General features: G+C 56.7%; 1 protein-coding gene across 1 annotated transcript in view; it reads right to left on the bottom strand.

Annotated features, from left to right (window-relative positions):
• Positions 1 to 2,261: 2,261 nt before the first annotated feature.
• The window catches only part of LAMC3 (laminin subunit gamma 3), a 32,845-nt gene continuing 11,284 nt past the window's right edge, over positions 2,262 to 23,822 (bottom strand). The window contains exons 6-28 of the mRNA XM_019475652.2: positions 23,585 to 23,702; positions 23,242 to 23,340; positions 22,636 to 22,772; positions 21,382 to 21,489; positions 20,211 to 20,412; positions 18,899 to 19,005; positions 18,328 to 18,546; positions 14,144 to 14,332; positions 13,640 to 13,885; positions 13,050 to 13,203; positions 12,243 to 12,385; positions 11,394 to 11,572; positions 11,164 to 11,302; positions 10,774 to 10,979; positions 10,311 to 10,387; positions 9,703 to 9,837; positions 9,031 to 9,175; positions 8,375 to 8,527; positions 7,712 to 7,814; positions 6,106 to 6,305; positions 5,185 to 5,331; positions 4,759 to 4,858; positions 2,262 to 3,655 (exon numbers count right to left, since the gene is read on the bottom strand). Coding sequence (XP_019331197.1) covers positions 3,414 to 3,655; positions 4,759 to 4,858; positions 5,185 to 5,331; positions 6,106 to 6,305; positions 7,712 to 7,814; positions 8,375 to 8,527; positions 9,031 to 9,175; positions 9,703 to 9,837; positions 10,311 to 10,387; positions 10,774 to 10,979; positions 11,164 to 11,302; positions 11,394 to 11,572; positions 12,243 to 12,385; positions 13,050 to 13,203; positions 13,640 to 13,885; positions 14,144 to 14,332; positions 18,328 to 18,546; positions 18,899 to 19,005; positions 20,211 to 20,412; positions 21,382 to 21,489; positions 22,636 to 22,772; positions 23,242 to 23,340; positions 23,585 to 23,702 — 3,548 coding nt within the window. The 3' untranslated portion in view covers positions 2,262 to 3,413. The remainder of the gene's footprint in view (positions 3,656 to 4,758; positions 4,859 to 5,184; positions 5,332 to 6,105; positions 6,306 to 7,711; positions 7,815 to 8,374; positions 8,528 to 9,030; positions 9,176 to 9,702; positions 9,838 to 10,310; positions 10,388 to 10,773; positions 10,980 to 11,163; positions 11,303 to 11,393; positions 11,573 to 12,242; positions 12,386 to 13,049; positions 13,204 to 13,639; positions 13,886 to 14,143; positions 14,333 to 18,327; positions 18,547 to 18,898; positions 19,006 to 20,210; positions 20,413 to 21,381; positions 21,490 to 22,635; positions 22,773 to 23,241; positions 23,341 to 23,584; positions 23,703 to 23,822) is intronic.

Here is a 23,822-nt window from a genome sequence, read left to right as displayed (position 1 = left end):
GCAGGTTGCATTTTCAGGCAGTCAGAGAGAAATGGGCTGGGAGGAACCTCCTGACTTCACCTCCAGCCCAGCCTACATATATGTACATTATATGTTACATTAAAATGTAACATCACTATATATACATATATGTATGTGTATATATATATACACATATACACACATACATACATACATAGTGATGTTACATTTTAATCATGGAAAAATGTGGATTTGGGGTTAGTTTTTTTTAAACCAAAAAGTGGGGATTTTTTAAAATCAAAGAAAACTAGGATTCCTGGAGATGATACACCTGGCACAGGTGGAAGGGGTCAGACTGGAGCCTGAAGCCCAGAGGCCCCTGCTGACCTGCTCTGAGATGCATCTGCTAAGGTGTCTGCTAAGGCACCAGTGCAAAGGCAAGAGCAGTTTGCTGGGGAGCTTGGTGATGCAGACACCTGTTTTCTAAGCACAAGGCTGAGAAAGAGCAGTTCAGCTCACCTCCACAGATCGGCTGGGGGGTGCTGATCAGTGTTAGCCTCAGAGCAGTGCCCTAGAGTCAAAAGGATCCACCTTTGGACCCACCAGTCCATTACCCTTGGACCCACCAGTCTCTACCAGAGCTACACATCCTCTGACCAGCATACAGGGAACAGAGGCATGCGGAGGAACACGAGAGCTGCTAGTCAGGCTGGTGGGGGGCATCATCCAGCTTGAAGCTGATTGAGGACCGGAGACTCACAGGGGTTATGTTGTTCACTTTTTGGCTCTTTCTCCGTTGGCCATAGGACCCACTCAGCTCCTGTCTAGGCTGCAGGGATCCCTTACATATGTCCAACCACAGCTGTGCTAGTGGGAGCTCTCATAGCCCAGTGGGAATAATATACTGGGCCCCAGGGAACAGCAAAGAGAAGGCTAGTGTGGGCCATGAATGATTCAGGCCCCCTGAGCTCTTATGAACAGGCCTGGGGACCCAGCCTCCCTATCTGGAGTCCAGCCCAGGGAACCGCCAGGGTGGGTGCCCCAGAGCTCGAGGGCACTGGCTGAGAGGTGTGGGAGGCCAGGTGAGGTGAACTCAGGAAGGGCCGCCTCATAGACCCACAACAGGGCACTGCAGCAAGATTTCTACTTTACTTGCTGAGAACTGAAACATAAGTTGGGAAGGAGAGGCCAGCACAGAGCTATGCAGTGTGCGTGGGCCAGGGTGGAGGGTGCATTGTCATGGCAGGAGTGGGGCAGCCAGAAGGCACAGAGGTACCCCAGTAGAGCTGGGGAAATGGGGGGACGTAAGGTGGATCTTCTCCAGCAGCTCTCTGGTCAGTCTCCAAGGCTGGCCCTGGCCTGGGCTGTGTGCTCCAGTCCCCTCCCATCCCAGTATTTTCTTTTAAAAAAGCAAAGAAAGGCAGCAGAACAATAGAGCTGGGTGAGGCCTCTGGCCTGGCCCATGGCAGGAGAAGCCAAGGCTCTGAGTCACCAGCTGGGAGCCCACACCCCTCGGAGGAGGTGCGACTTGCCCATGCAGGCAGGGCTGGGGGGCTGTAACCCTGCCAAGCAAGTGCTCCTACATCCCTGCTCCAAGCTCCTTTTCCCTGTGCCACCCCCACCCCCACCTCCAGCAAAGGTGCTGAGTATGTGGGGGCCCGAGAGCCCTGGTCCCCCTTGGGAAGAGGGCTGTCACCTAAAACACACAACACTTTCCACGTGTCCATCATCTTAGCCCCCTCCCCAGCAAAAATAAAAGTTGGCGCCTATGATCCCCAGTACTCCTGGAGACCTACCAGAGACCCCACTCTGCCTTTCAAACCTGAACTAGATGCTGACAGCTGCTTCCGTTCATGCCAGCACCCCAAGGTTTAATAGTATTGTAGGTAGAGCCCTGATGCTCTGAAGCCTGAGCCTGGGGGTCAGGAGACCCTCGCTGCTGCAGTGCTGCCACCAACCCCTCTACCATGCACCTGCCACTAAGCATTTATCCTCACATGCCCTCACACTGGACCCAGGTCTCCAGGGTCCCAAGCCACCAGCCTGGCCCATAGGCCTCCTGTGACCCTGTTAGGTGGAGCTCAGGAGGGTCGAGCTCCCGCTGGTGACTTGCAAGAAGCAGGGGGTGAGAAAGAGAAGAGGCCTGCCTCACCCCTAGCTGGAGCTGGGACTCCAGGTCACAGAGTAGGGTACTGTCACCCTAGTCAGGCAGAGCTTTGGGAGCCTTCCTGGGGACAGCCGCAGTAGGGGTGACCTGTCCTCTTCCCCACTGCACAACCCATCCACTACTAGGAAGCCAATTGTGATCTATGTGTTATATTAAGATTTTTAAAATGAATACAGCTACACATGGCATCAGCTGAGACAACAGGTCTGCAGAGAGGCAGGGAAGGAGCAAGAATGACAGTGTCTTCTGTGCCGGGCACGTGGCAACAGCTTGACATTTAGATCAACAACGGAGAGCTTGTGCACGGATTGAAGATGCCCAGTTGTTCTCCTAGGGACAACGGGGAAGGGAACAGGCCAAGTACATCACTGCCAGACAGGGCCCTGCAGCCCGCTCCAGCAGTTGGACTTGTAGGTTTACACGAGTACATGGCTCCCAATGGGAAGGGCACCAGTGCCCATTTGAATGAACTTAAAAGCTAAGCACCTCTGAGGGCTTGATGCTGCTCCTCCTGACAGCGACGGGACTCAGGAGCGATGCCAATGCAAAACCAACCCAACGGAGAGCACAAAAGGGGCCTTCTCCACAATTGGCCTCACTCTGGTTTGGTGAAGGCAGAACATGGTGAGGGGAGAACCAGCAACTTTAGCCACCTGCAGCTGCTCCAGGCCCAGGGAAAACTCCTGTTCTGCCCCCACCCCAGTGCCCATTAACCTTCCCTTTCCTGGAGCAGACAGGTTGCAGACTTCCCTTTGGAGGAGCCCTACTGAGAGCAGCTCATAGCCCCATGCCCAAAGCCAGTGCAGGACACTACCCATAGTGACCAGCTTCTGGCACACATGGGAAGGCCTCGTGTGCAGGAGAAACTGGGAGGGCACCATTTTTTATCCCTAATTTTGCGTGTATCCAATCCTCTCCATGCACCGTGCTCCATGCTTGCTGGAGGAAGGCAGACCAAAGCAGCACACTTTGCTGGGAGGTACATGATGGTCCTCTGTTCCCCACACACTCATACAGTTCCATGTCCTGCATAAAGAAGCTTCAACTTTGCAAGTCGCAGTTCCAGGGGGCACGGGGAGAAGAGTGGGGCTGCGCTTGTCATCCCAGTGTGCTCCGCGAAAGGAAGGACCAGACACCTTGACCGTGACATGTTATTGGATGGGAAGCTGGGGCAAGGAGCAGAGGAGAAGTGCAAGGTGCCCCTGGGAGAGCCAGCGGGATGCTCTTGGCTCTGAAGTTCCTGGTGAGGGTGGGGGCATGCACGGGGCCAGGGCCTGCTCTCTGCTCACTGCCAGCTGGAGCAGCCCTCAGGCAGGCTCTGCAGAATGGCCTCCAAGTTCTGCTTGTCGGCAAGGACTTCCGCCAGGTCGCTCTCGAAAGCCTCAATCTGCTGCTGCTGCTGCTCCGCCTCCCGCTGCAGGTGGCTCAGCTTCTTTGCTAGGGAGCCGGGCTCGGCAAGTCGCAGCCGGAGATGGGCCAGCTGCAGGCGGCTGGCATTGAGCATGGCCTCCATGGGGGCTGCCGCATCTGGGGGAGGAGGAGAGGGCAGCAGTGAACGAGGGGTGGAGCCAGGGACATCCCAGTTGGAGTCAGGTGAAAGCAGCCTTACACCTGCCTGGGGCCCATGCATCAGATGACTGATTCAAGATGGGGAGAAAGAGGTTGGAGCATTCATTGCACAGAATAAAACTGAGACTGAAATGGAGTTGCAGTTCCTTGTCTGACGCTGCCTCCCTCTCCAGGCTGTGCTACCTGTGGCAGATAGCGGGGAAGCAACCCACAGCAGACAGCCGAGCCAGCCAGAGCAGTGCCCCTGCTCCAGTGGGGCTCAAAGGACTAAGAGCACCCCCAAGGGCAGGCAGGTGAACTACGATTGACGTTTCACAGCACAGCTGTACAGCTCACAGGCCTTTATCACCATGGATTTGCTGTCAGCTTACTTAGAGAGGGCAGGAAGGCAGGCTGCAGGGAGGAAGAACGGATCCCAGCCAAATGACCCCGTTGCCCTGGCCCTGCAGAGCTCACACACTGCTCAGGGAAGACAGGTCCAGGGGGTGGTGGGGAAGGGACACCCCAGAAAGGGCAGGCACCTGCAGCGGGCATTCGGTGACTGCCGGGGGTTAGTGGTACTAGGGAGATGTAAGTCGGGGCAGGGGAGAGGGAACAAGCTTGCATTAAAATCATCACAGAACAACTTGGGTTTCCCACCCTGCATTCCTGGCTTCCCAAGACCCTGACTCATTGCTGGCTGCCTTCTCTAAGGCTCCACCCAAGTTACAGCAATCCCCCAGGGGATGCAATGCAAAGCCAGTATCGGGGCTGGGAGTAAGGGCAGCTCTGGGTGTGGACAGCACATCAGCCAGCGCCCTCCTGGAGGTCAAGGGGAACATTTGGATACCTCCGCTCAGAGAGGAGGATCTTGCCAGTGCATTCCAGTAAGAGCAGCCTTGCAGGAGGGATCCCCTCCCGCTGAGATCCTGTGAGGACACTGATCCCTTAGGACCTGTTGCCATGATTAGAAACCTCTCAGGGCTCAAGGACATCAGGGTCCCCCAGCAGCATTTGCTGCCTAAGGGTAGCAGGCAGAGCTGTGAAGGCATTTACAGCCTGTGCCAGTGGCAGGTTCTTACCCAGGCTGCTGAGCAGGTTGTTCAGGGTCTGAATATCCGTCTCCAGCAAGCGCTGGGCTTCTCTGAGACTCTTGTCTGCATCGCTGACATCCGGCAGCACCTTCCAACACAGACAACGGGCATCAGCCATGCCCAAGACACTCCTGTATGGGGGGGTCTTGCTGCCTATGCCAACAGGTGAACCCCTTGAAGGGGGATGCCTGGCACTCTGTGAGGGAAAGACCTCATGCAGGAATGCTTCAGAGCCTGGTACTGTGCATGCTACAATGCCCTTCAGGTCTCTCCCCAGTGCTGCAGACAACACATAGACCTTGTCAGGGTTTCCAGCTTCATGCCTGACCTCACAACACCTCTGTGGGCAGCGGGGACAGGGTGTGGATGACAGAAGAGGGCCTGTCACCTGCAGCACCACGGGACATGGCTCACCTGTCCGGCCTGCTCCAGCTCACCCCGGAGCTCCTCGGATGCCCGCTCCTGCCTGGAGAGTTCCAGCAGGGTCCGGTTTACGCGCTTGGCAAGCTCGCGGCTATGCCTGTGCTCCTGCTTCCCCTCCGTCATCAATGCCTGTGCTCTCTGCATGGGTTAGAAGGTGAAAGGAGCAGTCAGAGTTTTCCCTGCATGACTCCCCTCCCCACCTCCAGCCCCATGGTGGCTCAGACACCCTGGCACTGAGGATGCCAGCACAGCTGGGTGATATGAGGCAGGCAGATGTCCTAATGGTGCCTTCTGGCCTCAGGCTGTGAGAAAAGGAGGGTGCAGCCCTGCAGCCAGGCAGGTTGGATGGAAGGAAATCTTAGCATGATCCAACAGGTTGCTTCCCCCATGAAGGTAGTCAAGAGCTTGTGAGGGGGAAGGTGCTGAGCTGGGGGGTTTGTGCACTGGCCTGTCCCTCCAAGAAAAGGGATTCAAACCAGACTTGAGTGCAAAGGCACTGTGAGTTTGAGGCCCCTTGGAGAACTGTGATTAATCTCCACTGCCCACGGTGGGGTTTGGGTCTCAAGAGCAAGGGAAGCTAGATGCATGCCAGAGGGCAGGACTGGGTGGAGGCCAGGGGTGCAGGGCTGAGGCAGGCTGGCAGATCAGGGAAAGCCCTGAACTGCTCTGAGGAAAGGCAGGGGCACTGCTGGGGAGGATGGTGTTGTGGGCAGGCCCCTGAAACGGGAGGCTGCAAACAGGTTGGAGGTGGGGATCCTGGAGGGTGACAGGCTATGCTGAAGGGGCACTGGCAAGGGAGGCTTGGGATGGCTGCACTGCAGCCCCCCGCACTGCAGCCCCCTGCAGCTCACACTTTATTCCCAAACACCTTCCTGAGGCCCCTTGGCCTTGCACCAGTTGAGCCCCTCAGACCTTGGTGCTCTCCCTTGTGACTCTCTCCACTTCTTTGACTGTCTTCTTGGTCATGGAGGAAACAGATGGAGCATTTCCTAGCATCCTCTCTGCCTGCTTGGTTTTCCTCTGGGCGTCGGTGATGGCTCTGTCCTGGACCATCGCCATCTTCCTGCTCAGGATGGCCTGGCTCTTCTGACGCACCAGTGCTTTCTTTGCCCCTGCAGACACAGAAGGATACACACCCCATCCTTTACCCTCCCAGGACACCCAAGGAGCCTCCTGGAGCCATCCTGATCTGCACAGCAGGAGAGAACCAAGCCCAGCAGAACCAGACCAAGAACTCAGCATCCTCCAACCACCCTCAGAGCAGTGGTTTTCAACCCATGGTCCCCAGACCCCTGGGGGTTTGCAGACTAATTAAGGGCTCCGTGTAAGATGACTATGATCAATCAAATGTATGTGAATACCCACACTTTAAATCCCAAGGAGTCTGCACCTCCATTCAAAATTTTTTAGAGATCCACAAAAGAAAGTCACTGCCCTACAGGCTTTGGCATAAGCATCTCCACCCACACAAGGTGGCTGTAAATGTATAACTAAACTAGTAGAAATACTGGGGTAACCTTGCGTAACGGCAGACTCCCAAGGCCAGACTCTATTTTTCACTGAGTCCAACAGGAAGAACCAGAAGCGCTTGACCAGTCACACAAAGTAATTGAAACCCAGTACTATAAGGAGTGTTAAAAGAGCTGAAACTTAACTGATAACCTCTCATAGGTAAAGGGTCATTATTAATCAGTGAATGTGGAGCTTTACCATAAATTTTTCACTTAACAGGGGAGGGGGTGTCTTCAAGACCAACGCCTTTCATTAACATATGCGCAATCCAAGCATAGATAGATGCATGCCATTAATGATTATGCATCTGTGCTTGTGAAGGGGAGGAACAGCGGTGGGGAAGAGGATGAGGAATTCAGGCTCTGAGGGCGTGATGACTGGAGGAACTGAGAAAGAGCTCAGAGATTTTGGTATCACCTATACCCCTTCTGCTGGGCATTTGCTTGGACACTCCCATTGCCCAAGCTGAAGGCTAGTTAATTTGTTGTTTAGCTTTCCCATAAAGTGATTCTCTTGGGCAGAGGCAGGTGTTCTCTCTCTCTCTCCTTCTCTTTCTTTCTGTCCTGGGACCCTGCCAGATAAAGGAAGCCTGCATGTCCTCCTCTGGGCAGCGGAAACAACCTTGACAGCAACAGCGACAAGGACAGCGAATGAACTGAGAATGTAAACCCCAAAATCGGGGCTAGGACTAAGAGACTGAGATTGGGTTAGGGAAAGGCCTGCAGACGGATGTGCAGGAGCGTGGATCTGCAGGTGCGTTTATTATAACAGTGTGTGAAGAAAAGCTTTTGCTTGATGCTGTTTATATATATATATATGTATATATATATATATACATATATACACACATTAAAGCCTGTACGTCCTCCTCTGGGGATACAGGGCTTCCCTTCATTGAGCTATAAATACTCCCTGAGGATCCAACAGAGCCAAAGCTACCTTCCCACCTCCAGCACTGGCCAGGTGAAAGGGGATGGAGGGGAAGGCTGTAGGCAGCAGTTTATACCTTCCAGGTTGGACAGCAGGGATTTGGCTTCTGAAACCACGTTCTTCCCATGCGACACAGAGGAGGCTGCCAGGGTCAGAGCTGTATCTGCCTGCTCTCGCAGCTGCAGGGAAAAGGCAAGGCAGGCTTGAGATCTGGGGTGTGCATCTGAGTATTGAATGCATGGGCTTCTTATACAGAGGTGGCAGAGGGGCAAAACCCATTGCAGGGTGACCCTCTGCTTCTGCAAGGCCCTGGGGAGAAGACTGACATCCAAGTTCAGCCCTGGCTTTCCCAGGGGAAGAACATCTCCCTTCGAAATATCCACTGTCTTCACTGCCCTTGACCCCTTGCTCCCCGAGTGCATTCAGCTGCAGGTGTGATCCCACTGGAAGTGGGACATCACAAGTGCCTCAGGGCTCACCCAAGTTTCCATGGCCAGAGGGTTTCCTGATGCTGTAATACAGGGCCTAGCACCAGGCAGGAGATGGGGCAGTCCTTGGGGCTGCAGTTGCACAGGGCTCTGCCTGCCCAGGCTGGCTGCAGGAGAAAACCCCTTCACCCCTCTGCCAGCCTTGGTTTGTGCTGCTGTGCTCTGCAATTCTCTCCCACCCCCAAATTTGCAGCTGATGCAGAGATACCTGGGAGGCAGTTGCCTGCCAGAGAGCGGCCCAGCATACTCACCTGCTCAAACGACAGAGCCTTCTGCAGCTCCAGGCGCGAGGCAGCTGCCAGAGCATGGGATGCTTCAACAGCCAGATGCCCCTTCTCCTCCACCGCCTGCTCCAGCTCCTCCAGCTCCTGGCTGAGGGCTCCAGCCTGTAGCATCAGGGGGGGCTGTGGGAACAAGCCGATCAGGGGTGGCATCTCCTGTTGCTCCGAACCCCCAGGATCAGGGAAGGAGGGAGGAAGAGGAGCTCAGAGAGTGCACCTAGCCTCCTCCAAGCTTCACACACCAACTCCCTGCTGCACACACTGGGGGGCTGGAGTCTGGGGTCAGTGGGCAGCGGGTCAGGACTGAGGGGCACTGGGTCAAGACTGGCCATCAATGTTCACAAATGGGTCCTGGTACAAAAAAGGTTGAGAACCACTAGACTAAGTGACAGCGCAAGCCCCTCTGTCTCTGGTGGCCCTTGATAAACGCCCCCCACACTGGAGTATAAGGACACCAAAACATGCATGCCATGCTGATGGGTTTCCTAAGTATCTTATCCACAGACACCCAGCTCTTCTTCCACCCTCCAGGAGCCCACACTGACCCATTGCCGGGCAAGGCGGGGAAAGCAGATGGGCGATACACCCCAGCCCTACTACCATGAGGCACTGTACTTGCTGCCCACCAGCTCTGGGGCTTTCCACTGTGACAGGTTCTTGGCCATGTCTGCAGTGGCTTGACGGATAGATGTAAAGGCCCTCTTGGCTTCGGTCATTGCCTCCAGCGCACTGGCAGCCAGTTCTTCCTGGGCCTGCTGGATGTCCTGGTACCTAAAAGAAGGGGGTAGGCAGAGCAAAGTGTGACTTGAGGCTTGGCCAGCAATGGAGGGCTCTGGGAATTGCCTCGGGGGACAGCGCCTCCAGCCTGCAAGTGTTGAGTGTACTCCAGACTGATGGTGGTTGGGAGCCAGCACTACCTAAGGGCCACCCTGAGCTTTCCTCTAGGTGCACTCTCTGAGCTCCTCTTCCTCTCCTTCCTCCCCGATCCTGGGGGTTCGGAGCGACAGGAGATGCCACCCCTGATCAGCCTGTTCCCACAGTCCCCCCTGATGCTACAGGCTTGTATGCAATGAGCTGGGTTGGTTTCAGTCCAGCTCCATGCTGACAGGTGCTGGCATCCCCAAATCACCACAATGGGCCCTGCCCAGCTGGCAGGCTCAGCAGAGGGGCCAAGGGCTGAATGGGCAGGAAGACAGAGCTCCCCACTCCCTCCAGGCCAGGGCTGAGACACACTGGCAGGGTGCTGTCCATACCCACCATCCTGCACCAAATTCCCGCAGACACCGCCAAGTTCTCACCTGTCCTCCAGTTCACTCCTGGCCTCCAGGGTTGAGTTGTCCTCCAGGATGCTCTGCAGGAGGATATAGCTGGCATTGGAAGCCAGCAGCGCTCTCCTAGCTACAGACTCCACCTGTGCTGCTGTCACCCTGTGGCTGTAGGGACAAGAGCCGAGAGAGAGAGAGGATTTCAGCAATGAGCCCACAGGTTCCTCCTTGAGGAAGGCAGGGCACCAACTACCTGCCTGCCTTGGGAAGCTAAGCTGGCTTCCTGTCTGGCTTGGTCTCCACCACAGCATCAGAGGAGCTCTGAGAGATCTCTGAGAGCTCGGGGTAGACAGGTGGGCACAGCACCTTGCTGCCACAGCAGGACACGATGCCCAGGGCACATAGGGTAGTGCCACATGGTGCACACACTTGATGGAGCGCCGAGCCCTTGTAGACCAGGGTGGTTTGCAAATGTAGGGGCAGCGTGAGAAGGGGCATGAAACTGAGGGTGCAGAGAGAAGTGGGAGCAGGGGCTGTAGACAGGGCCAGAGTCTTGGCAGGGACTCAAGACAGGGCAGGATCAGAGCACGCGGACCATAGACAAGCCGGAGGAGATGTGCAGCCATCGCCAGACAGCATACCTCTCCGCTAGCGCCCGGGACTCCAGTGCCAGGCGGCCCCAGCTCGTGGGCTCCTTTGAAATCTCTTGAGGAAAAACCTAGGAACACAAACAGAAAACAGAAGTGAAATCCCAGGAGTCAGGGCCCAGACCTCCCCCTGGGGACAACACCACAGCCTGGGGCCTGCCACTCACAGTCAAAGGCATCTTGCCAGGCTGCTGCTCCCACCTGTCCCGTGACACCCCCACAAAGCCATAAGGGGCATTGCCCCCAGATGGGGTGCAGGGTGCTCCTTCCATCCCCACCGGTGCAGTTCCCACACCAAGACCTAGCTCACATGGCCAGCACCCTGCCTTCCTGAGGATGGGACCGGAGCCCAGGTAGGACTGGACCTGTCCCACAAGGGAGCCAGGGCAACTTCAAGTCACTCAGGGGGAGGGGAGAGAGAGATGGATGCCCAGCAGGCTGGGCTGGAGCTGGGCACCATTGTCGTTAGCGTGGCGGCAGCCTGCTGGATCTCCTGCTGCGCGGACCGCAGCACGGTGCTGATCTCTGACAGCAAGATGCAGGTTTTGTCACTCCCGCTGCTGACACAGCCCACGGCCCCGCTGGCGTTCCTCAGCCGACCCCACGCAGCGCTCACTGAGCCCTCCAGCTGGGCCACCTGCTCCAGGAACATCGCCTTGGCACCTGCAAGCAGCACAGAGGCTATGAGGCCGGGCCCTCACTGATGGGAGAGGAAGAATGGAGCTCCAACAGGGGATGCCCTGGATGGGGTGCATCTGTACCCAGATCCCTCTGGGGCTGTGCCTATGCCACATCCCACCCCCTCCTGCCCGGACACCAGATGCCAGCCCTGCTCCTCTGCCCCCACCTTGCAGCAGGTAGCGACTAGGGAGGCTGTCTCCGCGCGGCTCTTCTCCCAGCATTGGGGAACGGGGCTGGGGGCTGCTGCAGTCTGGCTTCTGCAGCCACTCCTCCATCTTCTGCAGCTTGGCCCTCAGCTTGTCAGCCTACGAGGGGAGCAGGGGGCTTCAGAAAGGATGGCAGCTAGGGGCCAGGGCCCAGGCTGGGCAGGGTCAGTGAGGGAGGGAGGGCTCGTACCTCGTCTTGCACCAGGCTGTAGCAGACAGGACACTCCTGGCACTGGGCCCGCTCCTGGTCGTAGTAGTAGTTTACCTGGCACTGATCACACTTGTAGCCCACAAAGCCTCGCTTGCAGATGCACGTGCTGTTCTCGTGGCACTGGGGCGTGACGGAGCCCAGCGGGGAGCAGTGACAGGCTGGAAGCAAGGCAGAGAGATCCCAGGAGCATGCAGCAGGCGCTCAAGCAAGGTCAGACTGGCCGACATCCGTGTCACCAGAACTGGAGCCACAAACGAGGGCTGGGGCAGGCGCTGCTTACCCTGAGGGTCAAGGGAGAGATCCTGCTCCCCACCCTGCTGGGGTCAGGGTGAAGCAAACAGTGGCACACACAGCAGGAGATCTGCACAACCGTGGTAAGCACGGGCCCAAAGGCTCACAGCTGCCTCTGCCGCTTCCTAGTGCCTCTTCCCCAGCACTTCACAAACACGAGCCCGAGTGCCTGGGCCAGAGCTCCTACAGCCACTGCCCAGAGGGGCTTTGGGGCACAGAGAGCCACGCGATGTGACTCATGGCATGGAACAAGACCCCAGAGCCACTGAGGGTCTCTTTCCCCTGACTCCCCCCTGCCCGCTGGGCTCAGTCAAGTTGGGACTGGGCTATTCTTGTGGGCAGCTGCCATAGGCAGAGGGAGAGACCTGTGGGGCAGGGGCAAGACCCAGGAAGGGCACAAACCAGGGTTCTCCCGCTGCAGTTGGCTCCACCATGCCAGACCCTGGGCTCCCACAACACAGTGCCTCAGACCCCTCTGCACCAGCCACCCCCATGCTCTGATATCAGCGCCATTCAGGCTATCATTGTCATTGTTACCTCGGCAGCCCTTCATGGAGAAACCAAAGAAGCCAGGCTGGCAGCGGTCACATGGCCTCCCCTCTACACCTGGGCGGCAGGGGCACTGCCCCGTGAGCAGGTGGCACTGGCTCTCCTGGGAACCCACCAGGTTGCACTTGCAGCTGGGACAGAGGAAATGGAAGAGGATGAGCAGAAACAGCCCCAGTCCAGTCAAGCCTTCAGAGGCAGTGCCAGGGCATGCCCACCACCCTGTCAGGGCCTGGGTTCCCTGACCTCCAGCTCTCTCCAAGAGAAAGCCAGTCCCTATGGACCCCTGCAGGGTGGGGCTGGCTTTGGGTCAAAGCAGCAGCAACCCCTAAAGTGACCAGGTGACAGGAGGTGACACCAGTGCCACTGCCTTGACCTTCAGTGGAAGCCATCAGACCATAGGGCCAGGAGGGCTCATCAGCCGGGTCCAACCCCTTGCTTGTGACAGAGTCACCCCTTTCTGAACCCTCCCAGGCAAACACTTGTGCCCCACGCTGCTCCCACCACCTGCCCAGGGATTGTCCCTTCACCTGGTTGCCTTCAGTGAGAGCATCTGACCTAACCCTGCTAACGAAGCCTATTGCTGCTTGCCCTGCCCTGCACAATTCTGGGGCTCCGTGATCAAGGACCCACTGCAAGGCTGGCAGGACCCAGCTTCCACAGCTGCCCCTTGTGGAAGGTGCAGGCCTGGAGAGAGCCGTGTGAACTGTACACCCATCACACCATGTCCTGGGGGGATCTCCTGTGCCTAAGACACTGATATTCAGGCACCTGACAGCAGCTCCAGCTCCAGCCTACCTCTTGCATCCAGCCCCTGGCTGCAGGTCATAGTATCCGTGCTGGCAGCGGCTGCAGTCTCGCCCAGTCACGTGCTGGAGGCAAGGGCACTGGCCAGTGATGGGATCACAGGTCTCCAGCCCCTGGGCTGAACCGCCAGGATCACATCTGCAAGCTAGGGGGAGACAACAATCACTCAGGGGTTGAGACCCCAGGGCTTTGCAGCAATTTCAAGCTCAACCAGCCGCCTGCCTTGGTGTCTACAGAGGGGACTGGGAAGAGGGACTCCTGGGTTCTGGTCTCAGCTCTAGGGGGGATTATGGTCAATAGGCAAGAACAGGATTGACCATCAGGACTCCTAGGTCCTAAGCTCCCTTCTGCTGCTGACTCGCTGCCTGACTTTGAACGTATCATGTCTCCCCTCCGTGCTCAGTCTCCAGTCCTGGAGGCAATGGGTGCAGCCTATGTGCCCCTCCAAGGCTGCTGCTCCCCCTCACACCAGTTAAGATGGTGGCATGCTTATTTTCTCAGCTAAGTGAGCTCTGAGGAGCAGGACCCTGGCTCTGGGAAGGGGAAGGCCTGGCAGGATGGGGCGGGGGAGCGGTACTCACAGGCACACTTCCCGGTGGGGCTGCTAGCCAGTGGGTTCCCATAGAAGCCTTCCTGGCACCTCTCGCAGTGCTCTCCTGTCGTGTTGTATAGGCACCTCAAGCACCGGCCAGAGACAGGGTCACAGTTGCCCACGGCGTTGGGGTCCACATTCCCGTTGCACTGGCAGGGGCTGCAAGGGCGGATGGGACCGTCCCGTCCCACAGGGTCACCGAAAAGCCCATCGTCACAGAGTTCACAGCGCCTGCCTGGAGGGGGGAAGAGGGGAGCAACAGTGCGTGGGACTCAGTCAGTCCGTTGGCTATCTGTCCTTAACCGAGGCATTATCACATGCCCCCTTGCTATCGCAACACTTCACCCATCTGCCTGCCAATCCATCCTTGACCCAGGCCTCACCACCTCCCTCCATGCTGTGACACCTCTTTGCCCCTGTCTCTCCATCCACCTGCCAACCTCTCTTTGCCCCAGGCTTCACTACCTGCCCCCCTTCCCTTGCAGCACCTGACCTCTCTGCCCTGGCGGGCAGTGGGTGCACACCACCTCGCCGCTCTCCAGGATCTCCATGCAGGGCGACCCGCCAGGGCAGGGGCACGGCTTGCAGTCATCGACGTGCCCCACGAAGGGGTTGCCATGGAAGCCAGGGGCACAGCGTTCGCAGGAGGGACCCTCGGTATGGTGCACGCATTGGCAGTGCCCTGTGGGAGACAGAGCAGAGGGATTGTGACCTCCCAGCTTGGAGCCCTGAAGTCATGCACCATGAGTTAAGCAGCAGGATCACACAGGCACTCCCAGGCAAGAGGATCGCTCCCAGGCAAAAGCACTGGCTGTGTCCACATCACCCGTGCCCAGAGGTGGAAGTCACTGGCAACAGGTTTCTCTGAGATGGTCCAAGCCACTTCCAGCATATGCGTGCCCTGCGTCATGGGTCATGCAGCTGCAGCCCAGCACGTGGCAGAGGAGCAGAACATCCTTGGCGATGCACCCCCAATGTCACAGGCTTAAAGGCACCATGAGCCTCTTGCCCTGGGGCTGGAACCACTCCAGCCCCATCACTGATGGTCGGCAGAGAGCAACCTATAAGGCAGGTTGGGCTGGGGATGAGGTTTGAAGGCAGGCACTTTCCCAAAGGCCTGGGGATGGATCAGCCCCATGGAGACACAGGATGAAGGCAGGAGGTGACAGAAGATCCACCAAGGGTGGTCAGAGCAACACGGACCTCCCCAAGTGGAGCACACAGTAGCTTGGACCATCGCAAGCTAAGCTGGGCCAAGGTGGAGAGGAGGAGGAGGAGGAAGCGAGAGAGGAGAGCTGGAACCGCAGTGCAAGGCTGTGTGCAGGAGGCAGTAGCACCATCCGGGCTGCAAGATCAAAGGCCTGGAAGGGCCCCCGGGGTTGTACCAGACCCGGCGCTCCACAAGAAAAGAGGCTGCGGCGCGGCAGAGCCCTGCCATGCTTCCGCAGGGCAGGGCCGAGGCACTCGTTAAACAGTCGCTCTTTGAAGCCCAGCCACAAGCTCTCCCGGCTCCTGCACCACAGATGTTACTGCTGGAGCGGAGGTGCAGGAAGTCGAAGCTTATTTCCTTGGTGGCGCAACCAGGTTCTTTGCTCTCAATACTTAGATGTTCCCCAAGTGCGCTAGGGAGCTGCCTGTACCTGCCCCTGGATTAGCAAGCTGATAGCAGCACAGCACACAGGATATATATACCTTGATGCCTAGCAGGAGCTATGCTGAGCCCAGGGAGAAAGAACATTATGTGTCAGCCTGCCAAGTTATACCTGAGCAGCCACATGTCATTGCCCATACACTGCTGAGTGCGAATGGTGAGTCTTCTTCAGAGCCCAGGCTGCTGGGATGTGGGTACAATCCTCGCTATCACACACAGCCACAACCGTGAAGTCCTAGATGGCCACAGGTTTGTTGTTCATTCTCAACAGACAATGCAAAGGGCCTGATGCTGCCTTGCTCCAAGCACAGCACCCCTGCTAGACTCAATGGGGCTACTCTCTGATGAAAGTCTGGTTCAGCAGGGGAAGGGCCGGGTGGGTGTCCCACAGCTCCATTCACACCAAGGGCCACGTTGGCCGGGCTGGCTGCTATCCCAGGCACAGTTGATCGTTACCAATAGCTGAGAGCACACAAGGAGTCCAGCTGGAACCGCAGGGGAATTGCAGAGCATGGTTATCCCAGTCAAACTGAGGGCAGGAGGCCGGGGTGTCTGTGTGAACCAGCAGCTTCCCCTCCCCGCCAGAGAGCTGAAGAAAACCAGACACTTTCCCTGGAGAAGCAGCTCTCAGTGCAGGGGGGAGCTCCCTGCCATCTGCAATTCATTGGGAGTTGGCAGGCCGGGCAGGTTTGCTTCAATGACATATCTGCAGCAACACGGCATGTGCCCGCCTGCTTTCCCCTAGCACAAAGTGGGCAGCAGAGCCCCCGGCAGATGGAGTCTGTGCCTGTGCAAAGCCGCCTCTTGCCTGAGAGTACTGCTATGCACCATCACGTGTGCGTGACTGACCCCATTTCAGCAGGGCTGATCCCTAGAAACCTAGAGTGCTGATGCAGATGATCCTCCACCCCTTGAACTACAAAACTGGACAGAAGGTCTTCGGTGCAGAGTTAACACAGGTTCTCACCTATGTTTCACCCCTAATTGCTTTACCTTCCACACACAAAACTCTCGAAGGGCGGTTTAGAGGTGTCTGGCACCCAAGCTAGCTGGCCAAACTAGCAGGGCTTAGCGCCTGTCCCGTAGCCTGGTGTAACTCGTTGTAACTAGCTTGCTCCTGAAGCCATACAGCTGAGGGCAAGTGAAACTTGGGGGCATCCAAACCCTGAGACTCTGAGCTTGGGCCTGCATGTAGGATGGCTGCCAGGCTGGCAGTGGGTATGGGTACGGAGATGGGTGTGTGGGTGCGCAGATACGTAGTGCAAACCGTGTAATGGGTTTTTAATGGTTTAACTGTCAAAGTGTGCTTTGACCTGCCAAGTGAACCACTTGGGGTGCTTGGTGGAGTGTTGGAGGTAAAGTTATATATATATTTATTTATATATATAGAAATAAATATTTAAAAAAAAAAGTAGGATGCCTGCCAAAGGATTTGGAAATATCTGAAGTCCCAGGCTGAAAAGTTTGGGGTGGACAATACTTGCTGGTAGTGGGGCCACATAAAGCTTTTGAATGATTCATAGAATTCAGAACCAATCTGGCTAATCTGACCTGGTACATGAAAAAATTTCCAAAATATATATAAAAAAAATCCACACAACTTGCTGTAACATGAGCAGCGACTCATTTCACAGTGTGGAATCAGGTTGCAGCCTGGACAGACTAAGGCCTGATAATCAACCCTCGCCTCCCTACAGTTCCTCCACGGCTGTCTACCTCTGCCTCTGAAGTTCTCTTCCCATTCATCAGTAGCAGAGCAGCACTTAAGCCCCACTTTGCATGCAGCTAATTAGAGGGCTTTCAGCCAGTGATGCCAACCAAAGGATCCCAAATCCCATCCCAGCAAACCATCAAATGGCCACGGGGCACACCAGAGCACAATAGGGCTTAGCACAGGGCTGGCATCTCAGGCTCTGTTGCCACATGTTCTAGCACCTGCCCAGTGTGGACACAACCACACATGCCTCATTAACAACCTCACTGACCTCTTCTCTGAGCCACCCTCCAGCGGGGGACAAGGATCCCAAGCCTCTCAACTGCAGTGACATGCAGACAGTGTGCACCTCCTTGCACAGGACCTTCAAGTCCTAATGCACATGTGGAAAAGCATCCCAGCCACACATCCCAGCCATGTGCATAAATGTGCACACATGTAAACTTCTGTAGCAGGACCATAGCTGCATTGCAGCACGCGGTCCCATGGCATGTACCATACAGTCTCAGGATCTCTCCAGCTCTTTTGTTAAACCCCTCATTCCTCCTCCATAGCCCCCATAATCCATTTCTTCCTCGCTTTCTCCCCTGCCTTGCCCATGCTGATTTGCTTTCAGCTCTGCTGCAGCAACCATCACCCACCCAGACTCTCTGCCGCTTATCTCTGCTCCTCCTATCTACCCCAAGCATTGTTGCTAGGATCACTCTCCTTCCAATAGCTCCACCACCCTTTATCAGTGCTTCCTGCCTTTCAAGGAGAACACAAAACAGCAGACTCTTCCTATGCCCGAAGAAGGGTATTTAAGCTTGTAAAGAACAATTTTTCCAACCATTTAGTTGTTCCAATAAAAGATATCATATTTACCCAAAGAACCTTGTCTGCCTATGTCCTTAGACAAACACGGTTACAACTAACACTACCTGCCTTTCAATGCATTTTATTCCTCCTTATGCTCTCTCTTCTCCAGCCCCATATATATTCACAGCGGTAGATGTGTGACTTTTTATCACCTGCTATCACCAGTATCATTGCAGTTAGTCAGGTATTTCTGCCAGAAAGTAGCCCCTTGTAGTTTACCCAGCAATTAAAACCTTAGAGACACTGGGTGCTAGAGCTCCCGGCATCATTCCCCACTATTCTTTGGGAACATGCAATTATGCAGATCTATTATCTACGATTTACAGCGCAATTGCCAGGTAATTATATGGCTAATTGGGAAGCCAGGGAATGAACAGATGGCCAGGATGGTTTCCTGCAAAGGAAGGCGAGATCACGCAGTGGGAAAGACAAGTCACCGGGAGGGAGCGCAGACCTGTGTTGGGGTCACAGCTGCCGTGCTGGTTACAGGTGCAAGGGATGCAGCTGGAGAAGGGCCCGCCGAAGGGAGCCTCTCTCTTGAAACCAGGTGCGCAGGAATCGCAGAACTGCCCGACATAGCCCTGTGGGCAGACACAGTCTTCCACCCAGGGCGTGGGCGAGGATAGCCCCGGGCGAGCAGAGGTGAGCTGGACCTCGTGCAAGGAGACCCTGCCTGCAGAAGGAGGAAAGGGAGTTAAAGTGGGTAGAGGAACCCTCCCATGGACTGTCAGTCTGGGAGGGGAACCCAGTGCTGTCTCGCTTAATGCCCTGTCTAGGGCTGCCCGCAATCCCAGCCAGGGCCTTCCTGTGCTAGGGAGGGGTTGCACACACAAAAAGGGGGAGACAGTCTCTTCCCTGGAGACCCGACAAGCTGAAACCTCACTTCCCAGGACCCCATATCCCTGTTTCACTGCAGGGCTACCCACTGCAGCGCCCACTGTCCGCAAAAAGCTGCAGTCAGCCCTTCCCTGGAGGGACAGGCTCCCTACAAAGCAGCTGCCTCCTGGCTGCCAGGGGTCACTTACACGGTGCCTGGCTGCTACCAGCCTGGATCCGGAGGGCAGTCAGGTTGGAAAGCAGGTGCTGGAAGTCGAAGGATGACAGCGAGGGCTCCATCTCTGCCTCATGGAGCCTGCGGGGAACCAGCCCAGAAGGAGTGGTGTGGCGTCACCCACTACAAATGCCCTGCGCGCACAGGGGTGGGTAGGCTGGGATCACAGGAATAGAAATCCCTTGGCCAGGGGGAAGGCCCAGCTGCACCAGAGACACAGGGGAATGGCAGGAGGCATGTCTACGAATTATGAGAGGAGGCTCAGGCCCCGATTCCCTGTGGGGTGTGTGCAGGTATGGGTGTGGGTGCATGCATGCACATGTGTTCACAGGCAATAGAGAAGGAGGCTGCTTGGGGAGAAAAGAAAGGTGAAATCAGCCCCAGGGGAAGGTGCTGGCTGAGTTCACTCTCACAGAAGGATACAGAAGTGGGGCTGGAAGGGATCTCCAGAGGTCTGAGGCAGGATCCTCCCTGTCCCAAACCATCCCAGCACATCCATTGTCTGGCCCCTTAGTAAAACTACAGTCAGCCCTGACACAACACCAGACATCACACCCGAACCTGCCCCAGGTGAAGCAGGGGCACCGTGGGGGCCAATGTCCTGCTTCTGTAAAGTTGTTAATATACCCTCCAGAGACCCCAGGAAGAGGCTGTGCCCCGCTACAACACCTCAGTGGGTATCAATCTGACCATGGAGGAAAATTCCTTCCTGACCCCAAATACAGCGATCGGTTTGACCCTGAGCAGAAGGGCAAGACCCTCTAGCCAGGACCCTCTGGGTTTAAATCCCAGCAGAAGCATAGGCATAGTCCAGTCACAATCCCCAGCTTTGACTACACATAACACCCAGTGCCTCTGGGGAACGTTTAAAAAACCTCTGAGACATGTAGTGGCAAGGCGTGGGGAGAAATTCCCTCCCAGCCCCAGCAAAGCCCAGACGCCTGGGGAATCTCCACAGGGAGACATAGGCATCGCTACACCTGTCTTACCCCGGACCAGTGGCTCTCCTTGAACACCTCCACTGATGGAGAGTCCTCATCTTCCCTAGGTGCATCCCCACTGCCTCACTGCTCTAACAGTGAAGAAGTTTTTGCTGAGGTCCAATATCAACTTATGCTGCTGCAACTTCAAGCTATTGGCCTGTGCTCGGCTTTCTGCAGGTCTCGAAGGCCTGTTCCCCCCGCGCCCTCTCTGCCGGATTCTGCCGACAGTGGGGCCAGCTGTGCTGCTGGGTTTTGGGGACATGAATGCTCGTGGGCTGGGCAGGGGACTCAGACCACTTGTACCTGAAGGTGGCCTCATGCTCGGTGGGGAGGGACTGGCTGTCCCCGCCTGGCAGTGCTGAGAAGCTCGAAGACACCACAATGCTGTGTCCCTCCAAGACCAGCCCGATGGGAAACACAGAGGATCCAGTTTCGTTCCCCTCCACCTGGAGGCGCAGTGAGAGGAGCTGCCCGTAGCTGAGGCGCTGGTCATGAAGGAACTTCTCTGGGGAAGCGAAAGGAAGTGGGGAAGAGTTGGTAAGACGGGGGATGAACCAGATTCTCCCACCCTCTGGACCTGATCCTGCTCTCAGCGATGTCAATGGCAGAACTTGTAATGAATGCATAGTTAGCTTCTGCAATTCATTGCCATGGGACAAGGTGGAGGCAGGTAGCAGAGCCAGGTTCAAAAAGGCACTGGATAAATTTGTGGATGATAGATCTATTCATGGCTATTGAGCAGAGCGATTTGAGATGTTTCCTCTGGCATCTCTAAGCCAATAATGGTGGATGCCAGAGAGGGTATTGAATAGGGGACAGATCACTCAAGAAATATCTATTTCAATGCTCTTCCTCTATAGCATCCACCCCTACCACTGTTGGGGATGGGGCTAGATGGACCCCAGGGCTAGTTATTTGACCCCAGCAGTCTTTCCTGCCCAGAGCAGGGGGCTGGACCCGATGATCTCCCGAGGTCCCATCCAGCCCTGAACTTCTGTGAATCTGTGACCGGTATGCCACTTCTAAGGTTATGTTTCAGCCAGTGTGCCTGCGGTGTGCAGCCCCCAGGCCTCCCTATAACCACACCCTTGGCAGCATGAATTCCCCTTCGTGGCAAGAAGACCCACATCTCCTATGGATGAGGGGAAATGCCCAGCTCCTTCACAGTGCTGCTCACCTGCAGATCTCCAAACACCCCCCCAACAGAGGTGAGAGTCATTTCCTAGATAAGGAGGTACTGAACAGGAAGGGACACTGCTGCCTGAGCTCACCCAGCAAATCAACAGCAGGGCAGGGGATAAAACTGAGCATCAGGGCACTCTGCCTGGCTTTGAAGGCACCATGATTTCATCCACCGGTTAAATCCACAGATGATTTAATGATGATGATTTAAACAACTGACCCCAGCGTGGGTTCTGCTGCAGCCACGTAGTGACTGCCGTCCCGACACCCCTCACCGATACCCAGGCCCTACCTGGTGCGATGAAATCCACTGGCTCCTGCTCGAGGTAGATCTTCCCCTTGGTCCAATGCAGAGGTGTCTCCTTGCCACCTGGTGCCTCAGCTTTCCAGCCCTCGGGCCCTGCGTGACGGGTACACAACACCTGGGTGGGCTGCCGGCCTGACCGGAGAGCCAGCGTGGGGGATTCAGTGAGGAATGACCCTCTGCCCCCAAAAAGTCTTGACCTGGCCAGAGGGTCATGAAGGGAGGCCACGTGGACATCTAGCCTTTCCATATTCAAGGAACCCCTGACCCAAATGAGCCCCAATTTATCCCACGAACCCTCTGACTTCCCCAGGAGCACAGCACGGTGGGGAAAACCCAAATCCGCGGGGGAAGCATGGAGCACAGAGAACAGTGGCAGGTGCTGAGCCCCTGACTGTCTGGCCCATTTGAGAGTCACATCCCTCCCGGGGCCACCCCTGCATCGGCTAGATCAGGCCTGACGTCCGTTCCAGAGCTAGGGGACACATCATGTCCACACCATGAAGGACATGGCACTTTCAATTCAATCAGGACAAGCTTCTTCTTGAGATATCTTCACCCACTGGGTCTCTGGGCAGCAGTGCCCAGGCCGGGGAGCATTCATAAGCAGGGCTGAGCTAACACCTGGCAAAGCCAGAAGGATATTTTTCCCCTGGGCCAGGAAGCCTTCACCCCATCAGGGGCTGATTCAGCTTCTCAGGCCTTTCTCCACACACCCCCATCCCGAAGCCACGGGACAAGCCCCATCAGAGGGGACAAGCTCCCAGGCAAAGCCCTCAGACTAGGGTGGTGGGAGAGCCACCTCTGGACCAGCTGGAGGGTTTGATGTTGCTGTTGCCCTGAGTCCTCGGCAGAGGGCAGAGTCTCCTCAAATATAGAGCCTGGGGACCGGCGTTCAGCCCTGCTGATGCCCCTCCAACCCGCAAAGACCGTCCTGCTCCTTTCCTCTCAAAGCTGTGCTCATCCAGGGGCTTTTCCCCAGTGGGGATGAGCCCGGCTACACACAGCGACTCGGCTGAGGTTGTGATGCTGAGATGAGAGCTCAGAGGAGGGAGCAGTCCTTTTGGACCCTTCCTACCACTTCTGCAAAGGGTGAGCAGGAGCTTGCTGCACCTTGCTACGAGCCAGGGGTGGGAACGCAGTGAATATGCCCCAAAGGAGCGCAGGGGGGAGACTTCTTTGCCTGTGACCATCTCCCCCAAAGCAGCCAGCTGTGCTGCTCCCAGACCGGCAGGCTGGTACCTTGGCTGAAGTCGGAGTGGATGCGATGCACCTCGTACCCGGCAGCCACTGTGCACACATTCGAGTGGCCATAACAGAAGCAGCTGGTGCAGCCAGCAGGGTTGTGAGGCTGCAGGTTAAATGAACCAGGCTGGCATCTGGCACCAGGGAAAAGAAATGCACTGCTATGAACGGGGCAGGGGGAGCTCACAGCCACTTCCCTCGCAGCCCCACACAGCACAGGGAGAGGAGGGTGTGTGCATGAGCCTGAAGGAGGAGGAAAGTTGCTCCAAGCCAATCCTGATGCCAGCCCCTCAAGCAGGCACCGTTGCAGAGGGTTTGGGGAAATGAACCATCACGGCAGCACCGGCTGCAAGTGGCTGGGGAAGGCAAGGCCAGGCCATCCTTTCCTCTCCAGCAAGAAGTGGGGAGCACACCCCTTCCCCCATCTCTGGTCCAAGCCCCACTGGAAGCAAGGAGGACGTTCCTGGTTCCCCCTACAGCCAAGAGGCACTGCACAGAGGCAGGCTGGGCTCCAACCCCCACTGCCAAAGGGGAAATCACTTCTCCAGTCCTGCCCCCATCCTACACTGGCCCGGGCAGAGCCTGAGGAGCTGCTCAGCTCACATGTTGCACAGGTGCCCTTCCACCTTCTCCTTGCAGGTGCAGCGCCCTGAGTTGGGGTCGCACGTCCCCAAGCTGCCGGCGGGATCACAGTCGCAGGGCCTGGGGGGCAAGAACCAACAAGGTAAGAGCAAACCCCACGCCCCAGCTCATCCCCTACCAGCACCTGTGAGGCCTCCTCTCCTCCTGCTGCCCAGGCCAGGTAGATGCTGCTCTCTGGGGCAGGATGCAGAGAGGAGCCCAGAACTGAACCCACCTCCCCACAGCCCAGGAGAGGGATGGGATGGGCGTGGGGGTGCCAGTCTGCACTCCTAAAGCCCAGGGCACCTGGGCTCAGGCCTCTCACCTGCAGCCCCCTTCACTGAGGGAGTGGAAGCCGTCCTGGCAGCGCTCGCACTTCCAGCCGGTCACGGTGGCCTTGCAGGGGCAGGCTCCAGAGCTGTCACACTGGAGCTGCAGGGACCCTGCAGGAAACCAAGAGGTGCCAAGGCTGGGACAGTGGGCAAGCCAGGGAGTCTGGAGGAGGGCGAGGGCAAGTGGGGGAGACACACTCATGGACATTTAAGGCTTGTTCCACCCAGGAA

This window comes from Alligator mississippiensis, chromosome 12 (assembly GCF_030867095.1).
Source record: "Alligator mississippiensis isolate rAllMis1 chromosome 12, rAllMis1, whole genome shotgun sequence".
NCBI classification, from domain to species: domain Eukaryota; kingdom Metazoa; phylum Chordata; order Crocodylia; family Alligatoridae; genus Alligator; species Alligator mississippiensis.
The sequence above is the reverse complement of the archived record's forward strand: the minus strand, read 5'-3'. Positions and strand labels throughout refer to the sequence as shown.